At 36.5% G+C, this 15,990-nt stretch overlaps 1 protein-coding gene across 1 annotated transcript in view; it reads left to right on the top strand.

Annotated features, from left to right (window-relative positions):
- The first annotated feature begins 12,035 nt into the window (after nt 1-12,035).
- The window catches only part of MUC2 (mucin 2, oligomeric mucus/gel-forming), a 55,943-nt gene continuing 51,988 nt past the window's right edge, over nt 12,036-15,990 (top strand). The window contains exons 1-2 of the mRNA XM_039381202.1: nt 12,036-12,107; nt 13,462-13,726. Coding sequence (XP_039237136.1) covers nt 12,038-12,107; nt 13,462-13,726 — 335 coding nt within the window. The 5' untranslated portion in view covers nt 12,036-12,037. The remainder of the gene's footprint in view (nt 12,108-13,461; nt 13,727-15,990) is intronic.

The raw sequence follows: 15,990 nt of genomic DNA, 5'->3' as shown, positions 1-15,990 counted from the left end.
GAGGTAATTTTTTTTTTTCTTTAAGTGTGGTTCCTCAATGAATGCATATAGAGTATTACAGTGTTACTTTGTGTTTTATTCTCTATGTCTTTAATAATGCTATATTAACATTTTGAATGTCCATGGTCACTTAGCTGGTATTATTCTGATACTTGTCACATTGTTTTCAAGATGTTTCTCCTGAGAGTTGAAAATTAACATTGTGCCCTTTGCGTGTCCTCGAGTGTGAGATAGGAGGACAGCGTGAGCACACTGGAATTCCTTTATTGAATTCACTGCTTTATACTGGTAGTCACTGACTTTCATCTATTGTTTTTTCCCCTCTCAACATTATAGGCTAATTTAGCAGTTCTCTTTAATTTTAATTTTGGTTCTCCTGCGTCATCTAGGATCTTAACAAATGGTGTAACTTCACAGTTCACTGCTTTTAAACCTTGACAGGACCCATCAGTTGTTTCTGTCTGTTGTGTCAACTGATTTTCCTACAGCTTGTTTAAATATCTGGAAAAATTAGTAATCCAGGAGGTGACCACCTCTGGGAGCTTGTCCTTCAACTGTTGTTGAACTTTAGCAGTTTTGGTACCTGAGCTTCTTTAGAACACGTAAGGGATGCCATCCAGTCCTGGTAGTTTGTTTACTATTCAGTTTATCAGTTTATTCTAAAGTCTCCTTTTGTTTGTTTGTACGAATCTGTTATTTTGCCTCTATTACTGCAATGTTTGGCCATGACGGTTTTTAATCTCATTCCTAGTTTTTTTGGGCCTGTTTTGATTCATGCTATTCTCATATTTGAGCCTCTAATATGGTGCCTTCAAACAGTGACCAGGTGACTCCTTATTTTGACTGTTTGGTTTGTTCATAGACATTTCCTATTTTTAAAGTTAAATATTAATCTGCTATTAATGGCTTCATTACTCTCATAGGTGTTGAATTATGTACATTAAAGCATTATAATAGCATCTCATGTCTTCATTCCTGCCTATAGCAGAGAAGTCCCCACAAAAACACATGGCAAACCTGGTTCTCTCTTTGCTTGATACTCAGATTTCTAACACTGCAGCACTGTAAATCTGCCTTATTGAAAATCTTGTTCTTAGCTAATGTACATGGGCAAGAAAAACGAAACAAAAAAATCTCCCCCCAAAATCTCGCCCCCCTAGCAATTAAAGAAAAATAACTGAACAATATTATAAAGGTATTGCTGTAGAAATTGAGAACCTATCCAACAAAAAATAGTCACCCGCAAAAACACATCACATGTTGATTACGTAGGCAAAAGTGCCTCCTTGACCCAAAACAACTGCTGTTTTAGTAGCTGAACAATCTACATCCCACAAGGATAAGCCACAGCCTGGACAGCTGACCCCCAGTGACCAAAGGGATATTCCAGACCATGTGGCTTCATGCTCAGCAATATAAAGCTGGGAGAACAAGGAGAAAGGGAGTGACACACTTGAAGTGATGGCATTTTTTCTTTCCAAGAAACCATTACAAGTAATATAGTCCTGCTTTCCTTTTGCAAATTTTTACTCCTCTTGCTTAGTGATTTTTGTATTGAAGCAGTTCCAGACAGAAAGTAACTTTTGTGAGATGCCTTTGATCACTTCATGGGGTAATAATAAATGAGAATATGAATGGTGCCAATGAAAGATATCAAGTGCATTTTTTTTTAACCCAAATGACAATATTTAGGCAATTGTTATTCTGACATACCAGTCTTGGATTGAATGCAAGTATCTGATATGGATTGTGTAGATAGTTAGAAACTGAAGTCTTTTATTCTTTAAATTTTCACTATGTATCCTTGCCTCTATTTTGCTCTCTTCCAGATAATCAAATAAGAAAGCTTTTTCCTAAAAGCTTTGTACATGCACATGTAGACTGTGCATGTACTCTTACCTAACTTATGCTCAGTGACTCAGTAGCATACACTAATCTTCTGTTCACATCAGACTCTTTATATGTTTTACATTTACTTTGTGAAATGGGAGTTGCCAGACTGTATGGTACTTTCTCAGTAATCACACAAAGAGGATACACCTTCTTAGTAAATTAGAGAGCTTATTATGAAGGTAAATGCCATAAGTTAAGCATCAATCACTTCCAAGTTCATTCAGGTGTGCTTTGTTTGCTATCTTATTTTAACATTATTTATATAAGAAGAGTCAAGATAACATAGAGGATTATATAAATATTCTTTAACTTCGTAAACCCAAATTCTGTTAGTTCAAAATTACTGAATTACTGCCTTCACCTTTCATGCAAATATCATCTAGGCATCCCAAATTAGGATGAGGTGAATTGCTCTTTTAAACTGTGCTGTCCCCTCAGTTAAAAATTGGGTGGGTTTTTGTGTTTGCAGTTTATTTTGGCTATGTTCCACATACTCGCTTACATGAGAGAGACCTAACAAGTTCAGGGTCACGACATGCAAACGGTAGTTTCATCAAAAGAAGTTTTTTTTCTACAAAGTAGCTCCTATGAGAACTCAGGTAATCCATGTTTTGTAATCTGTATTTCCATTCATATTCTGCATGTTGGATATAGGTTTGTGTATCATAAATACTGTCATTTGTATAAGTAGTGGCAAATTAAAATCTCATACATCATCAGTCAGTTCAGGGGGATTTTTTGCTTTGATTCAAATGATGCAATCTGAAAACACTCCTGTGATGACAAAATGAAAAAACAAATTTAGAAGAAGAGATGAAAGAGTTGAAAAACAGGTTTTTCTTTGAAATATCTGTATTCCCATAAATTTCTTGCAAAGAAAAGGAAAAGTTAACTCCCAAATGCAGGTAACACTAACAGAATATAATAATTTTTCAGGTGATGGCTAAAAGTATGATTTATATTTTGTTTTATTGTAATAGTCTTCAAGAGCTTATGTGCCTGTCTCAAGTCTTTCCATACCTTGAGCATTTTGTAATAAATCTACATTAAAGTCTGACCATTTTTTATAATTTTGCTTGTTTTAAACACCTTTTCTGAATGATGAGTAATTTAAAGGACATTTCCCAATTGTTAGACAGTGCTAGCACTTGAATTCAATACCTTTAGAGTAAATAACTAATTGCATTGTTAGTTTACAGACAAACATGTTCAGTCTGGTCTAAAATACTAGAAAAAGATCTTTTTTTAATCGAATGACTCTCTGAGATGGTAAAGAGATGTTTCATAATAATTTGTGAATAATAATTCATAATAATTTCTTACATAATAATTTATATACAGGTGTGTGGGTTTACATGGCAAGATTTTGGTAGCAGGGGAGCTGCAGGGAGGCTTCTGTAGGAAGCCTTGGACAGCGCTGTGCCAGACGGATGCTGCCAGCTGGCTCCAGAAGACCTACCACAGCACACAGCTGAGCCCATCAGCCAAATTGGTGGCTTGGAAATATATTTATATATTTGGAAATATATTTAAGAAAGGGTAAAATGCTGTGTAGCAGTTAGAGAGGAGGGAGGAATAAACGTCCTGTCAAGTAGGGAGAGGAACAGAACTGCTGGGTGAGGGTTCGCAGCCAACCATCACAGCTTAACCCATCACAGCAAAAAAAAATAATTTTTTTATCTAATTACAGGTTTACTTCACTACAGCAACACTTAATGCAATATTGGTGAAGTTCTGTTCTGAACTGGAAACTTTACTCCAGTCTCTGCCTTGGGAAAGTACAGAGAAGATATTATCACTTACCTGCTGGACCTGCTTTCAATTTAGCGTTTTCATTAGGCTATTTGCTTACAGCAAACATCTCTTACAGAGTTGTTATGAAATACTTTTTCCTCTATAATGTTTCTAACATACGTAAGCATTGCCAGAAAAATAACTGTTCTTCAGACTGGGCAGAGAAAGATGATTATATTCTGTTATCCACATTCTACATGCTCTTACACATCAGCAGTGTTCTGTTGTGGTATGTTCTGTTAAGTCTTACTTTCCAAGTCAAGATAAGAATTAAGCTTTTTTTTTTTTTTTAATAATCTTTCTCTTTGCATAATCCCAGAAACATTTTTGTGGGTAACCTTAAACAATTTGGGCTTATGTCCATACCAAATTTTCTGTTCACATGAGCTATATTTTATATCAAATGTTTGGATTTGGAGATTGTGCCTCTTTGCCCTCTTCTCATCAGTAATTCCCTCTAATTTCTTCATTGTAGAGTCATATTCACTCCTGCTTTCCTGGTCTTTGGAGAAATGAAACTCTTAAGTATTCTGTGCAAAATTGAAGTGTTTCAAGGAGAGAGCCTTAGATCGCAGGGGTTCAGGTATTAAAATAGAATTGATCAGTTGTAAGAGACCTACGACAAACATCTAGTCCAACTGTATTCTCACAGGAAATTATAGAATTATAGAACAGTTTGGGTTGGAAGGGACCTTAAAGATCATCTAGTTGCAACTCCCAGGGACAGCTTCCACTAGACCAGGTTGCTGAAAGCTTGCCATTCAACCAGGCAACTTGAACATATAAAGAGAGATAGAGAACCCACAATTTCTCTGGGTAACTTGTCCCAGTATCTCACCACTGTCACAGTAAAGAATTTCTTCCATATATCTAATCTAAATCTACCCTCCTTCAGCTTAAAGTCATTCCTCCTTGTCCTCTCGCTATATACCCTTGTAAAAAGTCCCTCTCCATCTTTCTTGTAGGCCCTCTTTAAGTACTGGAAGGCTGCTAGAAGGTCTCCCCAGAGCCTTCTTTTCTCCAGAATCAACAACCCCAGCCCTCTCAGCCTTTCCTCACAGGAGAGGTGCTGCAGCCCTCTGATCATCATCATGACCCTCATTGGGACTCACTCCAACAGGTCCCTGTTCAACTTCTTTTGGGGGCCCCAGAGCTGGATGAAGATGTGAATGCGAGTCCCCAAGACAGATTTAGATATGTCAGCTGTCACTGAATTTAGTACTTAGTGAGCTGTAGAGCGAAAAGAAGAATCCTACTCTGGCATCATTTAAAGAGAAGGGCCTGTTTTTGAAAGGCACGAAGCACCCATGTTCATGAAGAGAGTCGTGTCTATGAAGGAATTAGTCATGATCTACGGAAGACATATAATTTAGACATACTCTTTTTTTTTAAGGTTTTCCTCTTACCTGGTCCAGGCAGCTGGATGTTCAGAATGCTGGATGTGTACCTCTCCCTTTGAGCCCTGGCTGTATATTGCCTAAATACTTTAATGGTTCTGTATGTCTGGCTGTGTATTTAATTCAGCAATTTAGAAATATAGGGACAAGAGTTTTGTGGAGACACATACATCAAAACTCTGAGATATTCTGATACTCTGGGTAACGGTTCTGCTGAGCTTTAATTACCTAAAATTTGAAGTTATCATCAGATTTTTTTTTCCCCAAATGTTTTTGATCCAGCCTTCCCAAAATTTTAGTGTAGGTGGACCTAATAGATGCAATACATGACTGGATGGCATAGACTGTCAGTCTCACTACTGGCATTTTATAGTGCAGATGATTGGCTTCTGAGAACTGACATTTTAAAAAGCAGCAACTGAAAAGGAGAAGCATGAAGGAGTGCTCAAAAGTGGTTTTTATTTTTGGTTTTTTTCCCTCCCTTTCAAAAAACACCTTAACAAGTGATCATATTCAAATTTTGAAAATGCATGCAAAATAAACACAAGTACTGTAAAATATAGTGGAATTGCGTGAAGGAAGATATTTCTCAGGTTATCTAATTTATCCTTCCCTCTCTTTTGCCGTGGGAGGTAGCAGCTCTCGAAATGTTCTTCAGTGTGCACTGTTGTGTTCATGATGTTGCTGTGATAAAAAGCTCTGTATTGACAATATTGTCCTTTTGATGATTCAAACGTTCGTTATAAAGTAATGTTCTTGGGAGATGTGCGTGGCAGCTGGAAGACTTGGATACGAGTCAGATGTATTCTTGCATGTGACGTAGTTTTTCCCTCTCCCACAATACAGCAGGTATTATTAACTACGTAACTGCTGACTTACATAACAGAAAAAAGTTAATGTTCACCATAAATGTGGCAAGTTGGTTATACTTTTGCAAGTCTAGCAGATTGTACCAGTAGGATCGTAATATTTGGTGGTAAGAAGGGGAAGACTAAAGATTCTTAGCAATTCTTACTTCATGCAAATGATCTCATGTTTCCATAAGTGTCCTGTGGAACCATCACCATAGTTATATCATGGATCTGAATATTGTTTATCTCAGCTAATTGATATTAAGTCTTAAAATTATGTAATTCTGTCAGTTCAGTAGAGCTGTTGACTATGTGCCTTAAACTAAGCCATTCCATTAAGAGATGACAAAATTATGAAAAGTTTGATCTATCAGTCACGTGACTAGACTGGCCATGTTGAAAAATAGAAGAATCTACTGTATTGAGCAGACATTCAGTATAATTTTTGCACTGTTTTTCAAAAATTCTTGCTTTGAAAGCTAAAAAATATCTCATAGCAAATGTTGACTTGGAGGCAATATCAGTATGCTGCTGCAAAGGGGGAAGAAAGAGTAAAGGGTTTCCTCTCTAATTTTGTTTGTGACAGTGAGTCTGATTTCCCATATGAAAATATTAAGTAAATGCAAATTTACTTCAGTTCCACCTTTGGTGTCAATAGGAATTTTGAGACAAGGAGATGGTAGAAAATATTAGTAGAGAAAATTTGCAATTAAAACGAATATGCTCACTTTGTTTCTTGTTCAAACTCTAACATCTCCTTGATATGTGAACTTCATTGAGAGAGCACGGGTTTAGGTACTCAAGCTTTGTCTAGAATATTTCCCAGCATCTTAGTGAGCTGGTTTTTCAGAAAAAATCTTCTTCAGAGGGCAGAGAAAAAAAAAATGTACATTTTACCAGTACTTTTCTTTCCAGTATTTCCTACAGAGAAAATAAAAGATTTGGAAAATCCTACTTTTCTTGGGTGAAATTACCAGAGTGAAAGGTATGTGAAGTGTAAGTCCCTTGATGCCTTTTCTATGTCATCTCTTCTTGGCTCAGTCCATTTCCCTAGTATAAATCCCACAGATGCTTGAGAAAGGGGAACTGTTCTAATTTTGTTTTGAATCATCAAGTATTTTTCCTTGTGTATTAATGTAGAAGCTGTTGTACTGAGTCTTTTCGCAGACATAACTTTTATAGAAGCTGTGTTAGTAGGAAAGCTTACTAATTGAACTTATTACTTACTACACCCCTTCCTAATCTTCAGTAATTGTATGTCACATGTTTATCCCCACTTGTACTTAACTGGAAGAGAAGGAAATGTTTTTCAACTTTAGTCTCAGAGTATGAGCTACCAAATTCCAAAGGAAGTACTAGGAATGGAACATGGATGCTAATCTTAAAATTTCTATGCCAAACCACTTAAGGAAGGCCGTGTGGGAATGTTATACTCCAGACAGCATCAGCAGATACCTTACACTATTGTATTTGTTTGAATGAAAAATAATACCAATAACCCAAAGACTGCTCAAGATCACAGGGATGAAATTAGTGGTAGAGCTGAGATTAGTCCAATTGGAAAATCAATACCTTAGGGTAAAATGATAGGATAATTAATTACATGATATTAGCCTGATTCCAGAAGTGACTTAGAAGCAATCAAAAGTATGTGGGATTTTGTAACATTACGTTAAATAAAAGCTTGACTGTTGAATACATTTGAATGGACATTCTGTGTATTAAAGTTCTTTCCATAAAACTAGTTGGTAGTGACACCCCATTAGAAGGTTTGGGAGAGCAATAAATTCATTATAGGGATGCTTTTTGCCACTTGTTTCTAATTCTTTAACAACATAAAAATCATAAATTAATAATTTCAGTAATTTTATACCAGTTTTATGTCTGTTTAAATACTGTCTCCTTCTGTAGTGGTAATTTTAGGTTAATATGTTGACAGCCTGCATATAAAAATGAAATTCATCCCCCTTACTTCTGTGTCATTGCTTTAACACTCTGTCATGCACTGTTCACCCTCCTGCTGCTTATCTCTGTGCTTTCTTAAGTTTTTGACTTTATAGAGGGCTTACTGGAGTCTTGGTAAAGGAAGTGCTGTGGTTGTGTATCGTCATACATCTCTTAATTCATAATCTGGCTAGATTTTGCCAGACCTATTTTAGAATGGTGCCAAGGCAGTTCAGACAAACCATCTCTGTGCTTGAGACAAAAGGAGTGATGTGTATATTGTGAAGTTGTGTATATTGTGAAGTTGTGTGGTCATGTGTAAGGCTTTGTGTGCTCTGGTGAAATGCTGGCAGATAGAAGAGTAGTAGAACAAAATCCCGTGGCTATTTCTGCAGAGCAGCATCACTGATAGAACATTACTTATTGGTTTGACAGCCTGTGATCAGCAAGTCAGGAATACAAAAGGATAAGGAAAAAACTCAGTCACCAGGTGTAATTACACTTTCTGAGGTATTTGTACAGTGGTCATCCTGGGATTGCTGTGACTGCAATGAGATTTCCTCTTGTTGTTAACAGATAGAAATAGACCCCACATTCTTGAAAAATTATTTATTTTTCCTAAATAAGCCCAGCGAGGTCTCTGCTAAATTTTATCATGAAGTTATATAATTTTTTCATATAGGACATTTTCTTCTGCAGTGTGATTCAGAATGAAGATAATCTTCCACGCAGATTGTGTTTTTAACAAGAAGTTTTACTGCAAAGTAAATTTACACTGTAACTAAATGAATGTTAAAAGTTAGTTACACTGATGGAATGATTAAAAATAGTCTCATAAAAGTTTGAGTGTAGGGAGACAGTGCATTGACACAGCTATGACTCAAAACATATTTTTTATCTGTCCTTCTGCATCTGCTGCTATAACAAACATGCCTGCCATGCAATCAGCTTTTATTTCTTAAGCTTTGAATTTTAGCAATGACTGTCGTAGCACTGGTTTTGGGGTTCCTGGGTCAGGCATATAGTGAAAGATTATGGGAAGCTGTATTTCTATTCATGGACTTGGGGAACTTCAAAAAAACCACATCTCTGCTAATACCCAACTGTGGAACCTAAATATGAAAATACTCCTTCTCATCAATTGTTCTGTTGATGCTGCTTGCACAGTGGCAGCATGGAGGATCATTGGCAATAAAGGCACATGAACACCTGATACTGGAGACGAGATGACTGGAAGCAAGGAGTGGCATGAAGTTCCACAGACAGGTCGACTCAGATATAGATAACTGATGTAAGCTTAAGACAAAGATGCTAATGCTAAAGCAGAATTAGCTTTGTTGCAAAATGATTGATTACTTCAGGCTGTCAAACAGTTTATATTAAATAAATTAATGCATACATGTGCATGTTATCTGTGCATTAACAGTAGGATTCTTTTGGATTAAAATGCATAACCCAAAAAGCTGTAAGGTAGCTGAGCAAGAAATAAAACAGGCTATGATGTCTACCTCAAAGACTGATTATTTCTGACAGGCATATAAAGCAGCTGGTAGACAGGATCATTACCCTTCTGGCAATAAGGAAACAGAGACAGTGCAGTTTAGGACATTTTCTAATGCTAGCAGAAGTACGTACCTAGGAATTTTGAAGATAAGGATCTGTATTTGCTTCTGTTCAGATCATCGCAGCTGTGTAAGCTTGAGTGCGGATTCTGTAAGAGTGGTCTCAGTGCTTAAAGGCATGTTGATTTCCCCATTCTCCAGTTTGGAATGTCACAGCAAGTCACATACATGTCAGAGGAAGAAACAATGAGAAGTTGTTGGTCACTCTGAGAAGCAAAGACTGGAGAAGGAAAATAGTCCTGTTTTAATTTCATATCTCAAGAAGTAATCAGGCTCCCTGTGCAACCAGGACAAAGGTGGGGCAGAGAAAATCAGTCACCAAAATTTAGAGGTGCTTGGCCAAGAGTAGCTCTTCACCTGCACAGAAGAAAAATGCCAGCATGTGGAACTGAGGGATGGTGCAACCTTAGGTGAAGGATGATTACCTTTCCCAGTCCCAGCAAATGAATGAGACTGGTTCCAGATCTAGAACTTTTGTGGCAAAGAAAGCTGAATGGAAAATATGCAACTTTCCAACTTACACCTCTGAACATACACATCCAGTTTAATCTAAAAAGGGGTCAGGTTTGCTGTGTACATGAAGTTGCTGTTACAGTTTGCAAAGACTGTGTATGAATTAAACCGTGGAGACTTTTTTTTTCTGAGGCAATGGTAGTTCCAGCCAGGAGACTAGCTAGAAAAACACAAGGAGGAAAAGAAAATCTCAAAACCCTTGGGAATCATATTTCTGAACTAAGAGTTTTGGTAGCAGAAAAGACAGAAAATTCCAGGTTGGGATATGTCTCTGAAGTGTCATAAGATGTTAGATCTGCTAAAGTAACCATCAGGGAAACGTCTCTGAAGACAGTGTTTCTTCTTTTTTTTTTTCTAAATGATTTTTTCTAACTGGTTATTACTGGGTTTATTTTTATTTTCCAAGAAGGAAAATAAAATTATATTCTAGTAGTGAATAGGCTCATAAAGGAGAAAAGGGCTAGTACTTAATTTCAGTCAGGATTGTTGAGTGAATGATACCCTATGTAAACGTGAGAGAAGTGCAAATCTGTATTTTCAAGCAGGAGCAGAAAGTCTAAAACCTTTTGACATGTTTGTGTAGAGGCTAGGCTATAGTTGAGATAAAATTATTAAATAAAAGAAAACAGAGCTACAGAACATACTTTTATGATAAAAGGATGTTTCTTGTTGACTAGAGCAGTCAAAACGGCGAAGTAAAATGTTTCCTTGGTGTTTTGAAAAATATAAAAGCTCTACTGGTAATATGAGCAATGAAATTAAGGAACACTTGATGATTAAGAGGATTAGAGATTTCTAGACACTGTGTTGAAAATCTTTTGATGAGGAAATATAGGAGCTTTAAGAAGTAAACCTTATTAGTGCTATGAAGCAGATGTGTTAGAAAATCTGTTGAAGTAAGTGTGCTTTACCTCAAGGAGACTGTATTTTGTCTTCTGAAGAGAGTTGCAGAAACACCTTCTCAAAGGAACTTTTCAGCACAAAATAAGGTGCATATGGAAATCTTGTATTTCTGAAACAGCATTCTGCCCTGGTTCCTGGTTCTGTTTTCTGCTTTCTTCTTCTCCCAACGACCCTCTTCATCTTTTTCTGTACAAAGCAAAGCTGACCCTATAGCTTCTGTTGGATCTGATGTGGGACAGCAGACTATAAATTTATCATTCATGGAGAAGGTAAACAAGAATGAGCAAGAATATTTAGGGGGATTATGGACAGTAATGTTTTCCCATTTTTCCTTTTTTTTTCCCTTCTTTTTTCCCTAAAGCTTAATATGATGGGAGAGTCTCTACAATCTTTTTGATGAACTTTCTGTTGCACCTTGACAATGTTCGAAAGAGGACCTCTTTTACTGTGAATTCTTTGAACTTACCTTGTTACCCCATCTCAGTTATGTCTTGGGCACAATATACAGTATGGGCTGTATTTTGGTTTAGATGTTCCCCAGAGCTTTACAAATTAAAGAAATCAAACAATTGCCAGCAGAATAATTTTACAATGTATGATGTACCATTTTTATTTGTAAGGGTTACTGTTAGCTACAAGGAGCTTCACATGAATGATTTAATTTTTACAGAAGTCATTCTCTGTGATGGTGGAAAATGAAAAATTCCTTGGTTTTGAAGCCACTGTTTGAAGGTTTCACCCTAAAATTTTGTCAAGGGATTTCTTTGTTCAGCCACCCCAAAATTCATTATTTGCTATAGGAGTTACTGAAGGTTAAACTTGGCGTGAGCATTTGAAGGATTTAAAAGCACAGCATCCTGTAGATGAAATAGAGCAATAAAACCCGGCATGGTTACTGAATCAATATTATACTATTTCCTGTCTGTTGAATTCCTTCATTTATGGTGAAAAATGCATCTGTTTACTTCTTATCTTCAGTAAATATCACACCTGTTTTTTCACCCCTCCTCTTTCCTCCTCCCTCTGTATCTCCTCCCCTGTGACAGAATCAATTGCATCAGTGGATAATATATAAAGAAGAGTTTTCAGTGGAGTTGCCCAGTCACCCACCTTAGCCACCATGGGGCTAAGAGTGGCCAGCCTTTTCATACTCTGGCTGGCTCTTTCCTATGCTCATGAAATCAGAAAAGGTAAGCTCTAGAAATGAAATAGTAGCAGACTGCCTCCTGGAAAAGAGGGAGAGAATTAAAATACCACTGCAGAGGTAGAAGGAGGCAGTGCATTTAAATAATGCACTTAAATAATGCAGTTTTAGGATGCTTTAAATTTCTTAAGCTTTCAAATACTGAGGCAGCATGACTCAGCCAACATAGGTTGGCTTTCTTTCTTTGGAGACATTAGTTCCTATATCTGCTGCGTTTATATCTAGTTTGATGTGCTTGGAAAATATTTTCCATGTTACTTTTCTTTCGATGTGTTGAGTCTTTCCTAGGTTTGGCAACTACTTTGCAGAAAGCAACTGTAGAAGTTTGAGAGGTTCATTGTTACAGCAATGAGGGAGGTGGATGACTGTGCCTTCTGTTACTTGGAACAACATAAATTCTTTCTTCAAAAGGAAATGTAGTAACATTGGACAAAGCTAATTTTGCCATTTAGAACATTAATAATCCTGCTGTAAAAGCTCTAACTTCATTTGTTATCAACTTTGAAGTGTTAAAGTGAAACACTTACACTGAAAACAAAAAATTATTTTTTAGTGGAATAGGTGATGAATTTTGTCCAGTGGTCAGGTTTGGGGTATTGAGCTTGGTCTGCTGTGTCTTGAAATCAGCAATGAGAGGAAAGCATTACCTTGCATTTGGTATCCCAGCTGTGAGCTCCAGAAGAATCTCTGTGCAGCCTTCCATCTGGGGAGAGAAGGATAGCAGCTTGTATCTGGCATGATTGATACCATCAAAGCACAGTAACCTAGAGGTTGTGTTAGCAGTTTTGCTTTCTCATAGTAAACAGTGCAAGAAAATCTTGTGAAAATGAGAGACATGTCAAGTTTCCCGTGGATACTTAGCTTGTATGATTCACCCCTAATCTACAGTACCTGGAGATTTATTAGATATTGTGTTAACTTGTATTATTAGTCAGTATAGATGGCTGGGAAGGGAATAAATCATCTTTAGTTTTGGCTATTGCAAAAACTTTATTTTTCTTCCTATCATGGTTATATCTTCTGAAGAATTTCTATTCTGTAGTAATAGAAATCACTACTGCTTTTAGGAAAAGAAATAGTTTCCTAAATCTGCTGTTGTGCACAAGTCCTTTCATAATACTTAAACTATTTCCTTTTAGAGTAGGTGGTACTTTCTCGCTTTCCTAACTGTTTTTTTTCTAGTACGTGTTGATCAGATACTTGATCAGGCTTGAAATCTGTGGAATCACTGTGCACATAATTGCAAGTGATTTCTACTGTAAAATGGAACACTTACATTTTCTTACATTAGCTTGTTTATTGCACTTTTTTCATGTCTATTTTTTTTCATCACTTAACAGGAAGAACAAGAAACCACGGCCACTATGTCTGCAGCACTTGGGGAAACGACCATTTCAAAACCTTTGACGGAGACATCTACCAATTCCCTGGCGTTTGCGAGTATAATTTTGTTTCTGACTGCAGCGATTCTTACGCAGAGTTCTCTGTCCACATCCAGCGTGCTCTGAACAGCGATAACCACCCTGAAATCCAGTATATTCTGCTAAAAATCAAGGATGTCACGGTGTACCTCAAACCAAAACTGGTTGTGGTGGATGGGCGAATGTAAGTATTTCAGAAAAATGTGCTGGGAAGATAAAAGCAGGATTGATTCTTTACAGTTGTCTATATACCATTATGGTAACTTCTACAAAGCGTTTCCACAATCCAAAAAAAAAAAAAAGCCTTTTGAAATCCAGCATAAAAATTGTTTTGTGGCGGTGCTTTAATGTTAATCGTCATTCCTACACTTGCACAAGGGATTATTTAAATGAAAGTAAGGAAGAGGTGTTTGAGTGAATTGTTCTTCCAGTTGTGCAGGAAACAATGCAGGTCATGAGCCAGATCTTTCACTGGCATAAAATGACATAACTTCCTTTGTTTTGTGGCATCACCCTGAATTTACCTTAGCAGATGGTCTAGCAAATAATGAAAAAAGAGATGCATTTCTCTGGGGTCTTTTCCTCTTGTTTTGTGACAGTAGAGTGGTGGTTTTTTTCTGATCTTCATAAATAAGTCTTTAAGATCCAATGGCCATTTCTCAAGGGATTTTAACAGATATAACACAGGTCAAAATTTACACTAATTTACATGTGGCAATATGTGCTTTTTCACAGTAAGCAACAGTGTTTTTCTCCTTCTGTAACATGGCTACACAAGAAACTAGTCCGACAGCATCACTGATGCCAAGTACTGTCTTAATCTAGTCTTTCCTATCATTAGCCTAACCTTTCAGTGTGTGTATATATACTCACTGAAACAAGTGAGGCAACTCATAAGTTAGGAAATAGGTCTGAAGATTCTGAAGAAACTGGCTATTAGTATGTTTTAGCATAATTAAAAAAAAAAAAAAAGAATCTATTTTATTGCCATTGTAGGACTTGGTTTAGCCGAGATTTCAACTTTTGCTCTAAAGTTTGGAAGCCACTACAATGAAAATATGTTCAAAGGTTGAAAATAGCATCCAGTTTCCCAAAGGTCATACCAGAATGCATAAAAAAATGACAGAAATATTTAAAAAATGCATTGTTTCCCCAACTTGAAAAAGCTTTTTATTGGGTACTTGGGTCTTGAACTCAATAAAAAGCAAGTTTAGAAATCCTTTAAAAATTGTTTCTTTTAAACCTCTTTTTGTCTTAGATAGTGTTCATAAAACAATGGTTCACTTCTGAACAGGTTTTTGCTGCCTGGGGAATTTAGTTTTTTTAAAACTGAATTTTCCATATTGATCTTTAAATGATACATGATCCATTATCATGTAAAATAGCATTTCACAGTACTAAAATGAAAAGTGTAAAGTAGAAAAAGGTATGAATTTGCCTTAGGGTACCTGATCCACTGATTGAGTGAATGTCCTAGAATTAGAAAACAAGATAAATATTCCATGCAGTGGTAGCTGAAAGGTGAAAAGATGCCCAATGTTTTATAATCCCTCTTGAAAAACGTAATCTCTCAAGAATTCATTGCCCAGAGGATGAACAATGCATTCAAAAGTAGAAATAATTGTTTCTGTGTTTGCACCTGGTATTTAGATGTGTAAATCATTTGGCCATGTTAAAAATGTGTAAGGTAAGTAATTGGAAAAATCCCAGTGACAGGAATTCTGGAGATAAAGCTCTCCCAGTCAAGAGACTAGTTAAGAGGAGATATACATACACATGCATGAATCCTGATGGATAGCAATTATATTGACAAATCTGTAGAAAATGAGCCAGTTATTTTGACTGGATTTCACTTTACACTACTTCTGTTTGAACAGACTCTAGTTCTCTAGATTTTATAGGATGAGGCTACTTGCCATAATCCCTTTATTGCTGAATGAAATTCAGCAGTCCAGTTTGATTTGTAAGGCAGACATACAAAATCAGGAGAGAGATCTGGTGAATTGATTCTTTATCACACAAAAATATCTATGCTCAACTCTCTGCAAAGTATGTTCTGTCACCATTCTGTCAACCAAAAACTAAGTAACTAACTACTGAAATAACTACTCAATTCCTCTTAAATGCTCCTTTGTTTTCAAAATTTTGTTGGCAATCCCTGTATCTGCCTGTGCTTTTTGAACTCTTTGGAGGAGGAAGTTCTTTCCAAAGGAGCAGTCATTCTCTCTGAAAGGGTTATCAGATCTTTTGGTAAAGAAAAGCTTTCATTTATGTTGTAGCTTCCTTCATGGAAGTAAATTTTTAGTGAGTGTTTGAATATCCTCTGTTAATAGCACAATGATGATGGATTTTCCTTTGATTAAGTTGAAGACATCTGACATTTTGATTTTTTCATCAAAGGACCTGTACCCTTGGGTAAGCTTTGCCTCTGAAATAGCTTTGCCTTTT

Source organism: Pipra filicauda, unplaced genomic scaffold (genome assembly GCF_003945595.2).
Source record: "Pipra filicauda isolate LSUMZ 115617 unplaced genomic scaffold, ASM394559v2 scaffold217_size2002032_pilon, whole genome shotgun sequence".
NCBI classification, from domain to species: Eukaryota; Metazoa; Chordata; class Aves; order Passeriformes; family Pipridae; genus Pipra; species Pipra filicauda.
This window is presented reverse-complemented; position numbering and strand designations above follow the sequence as displayed.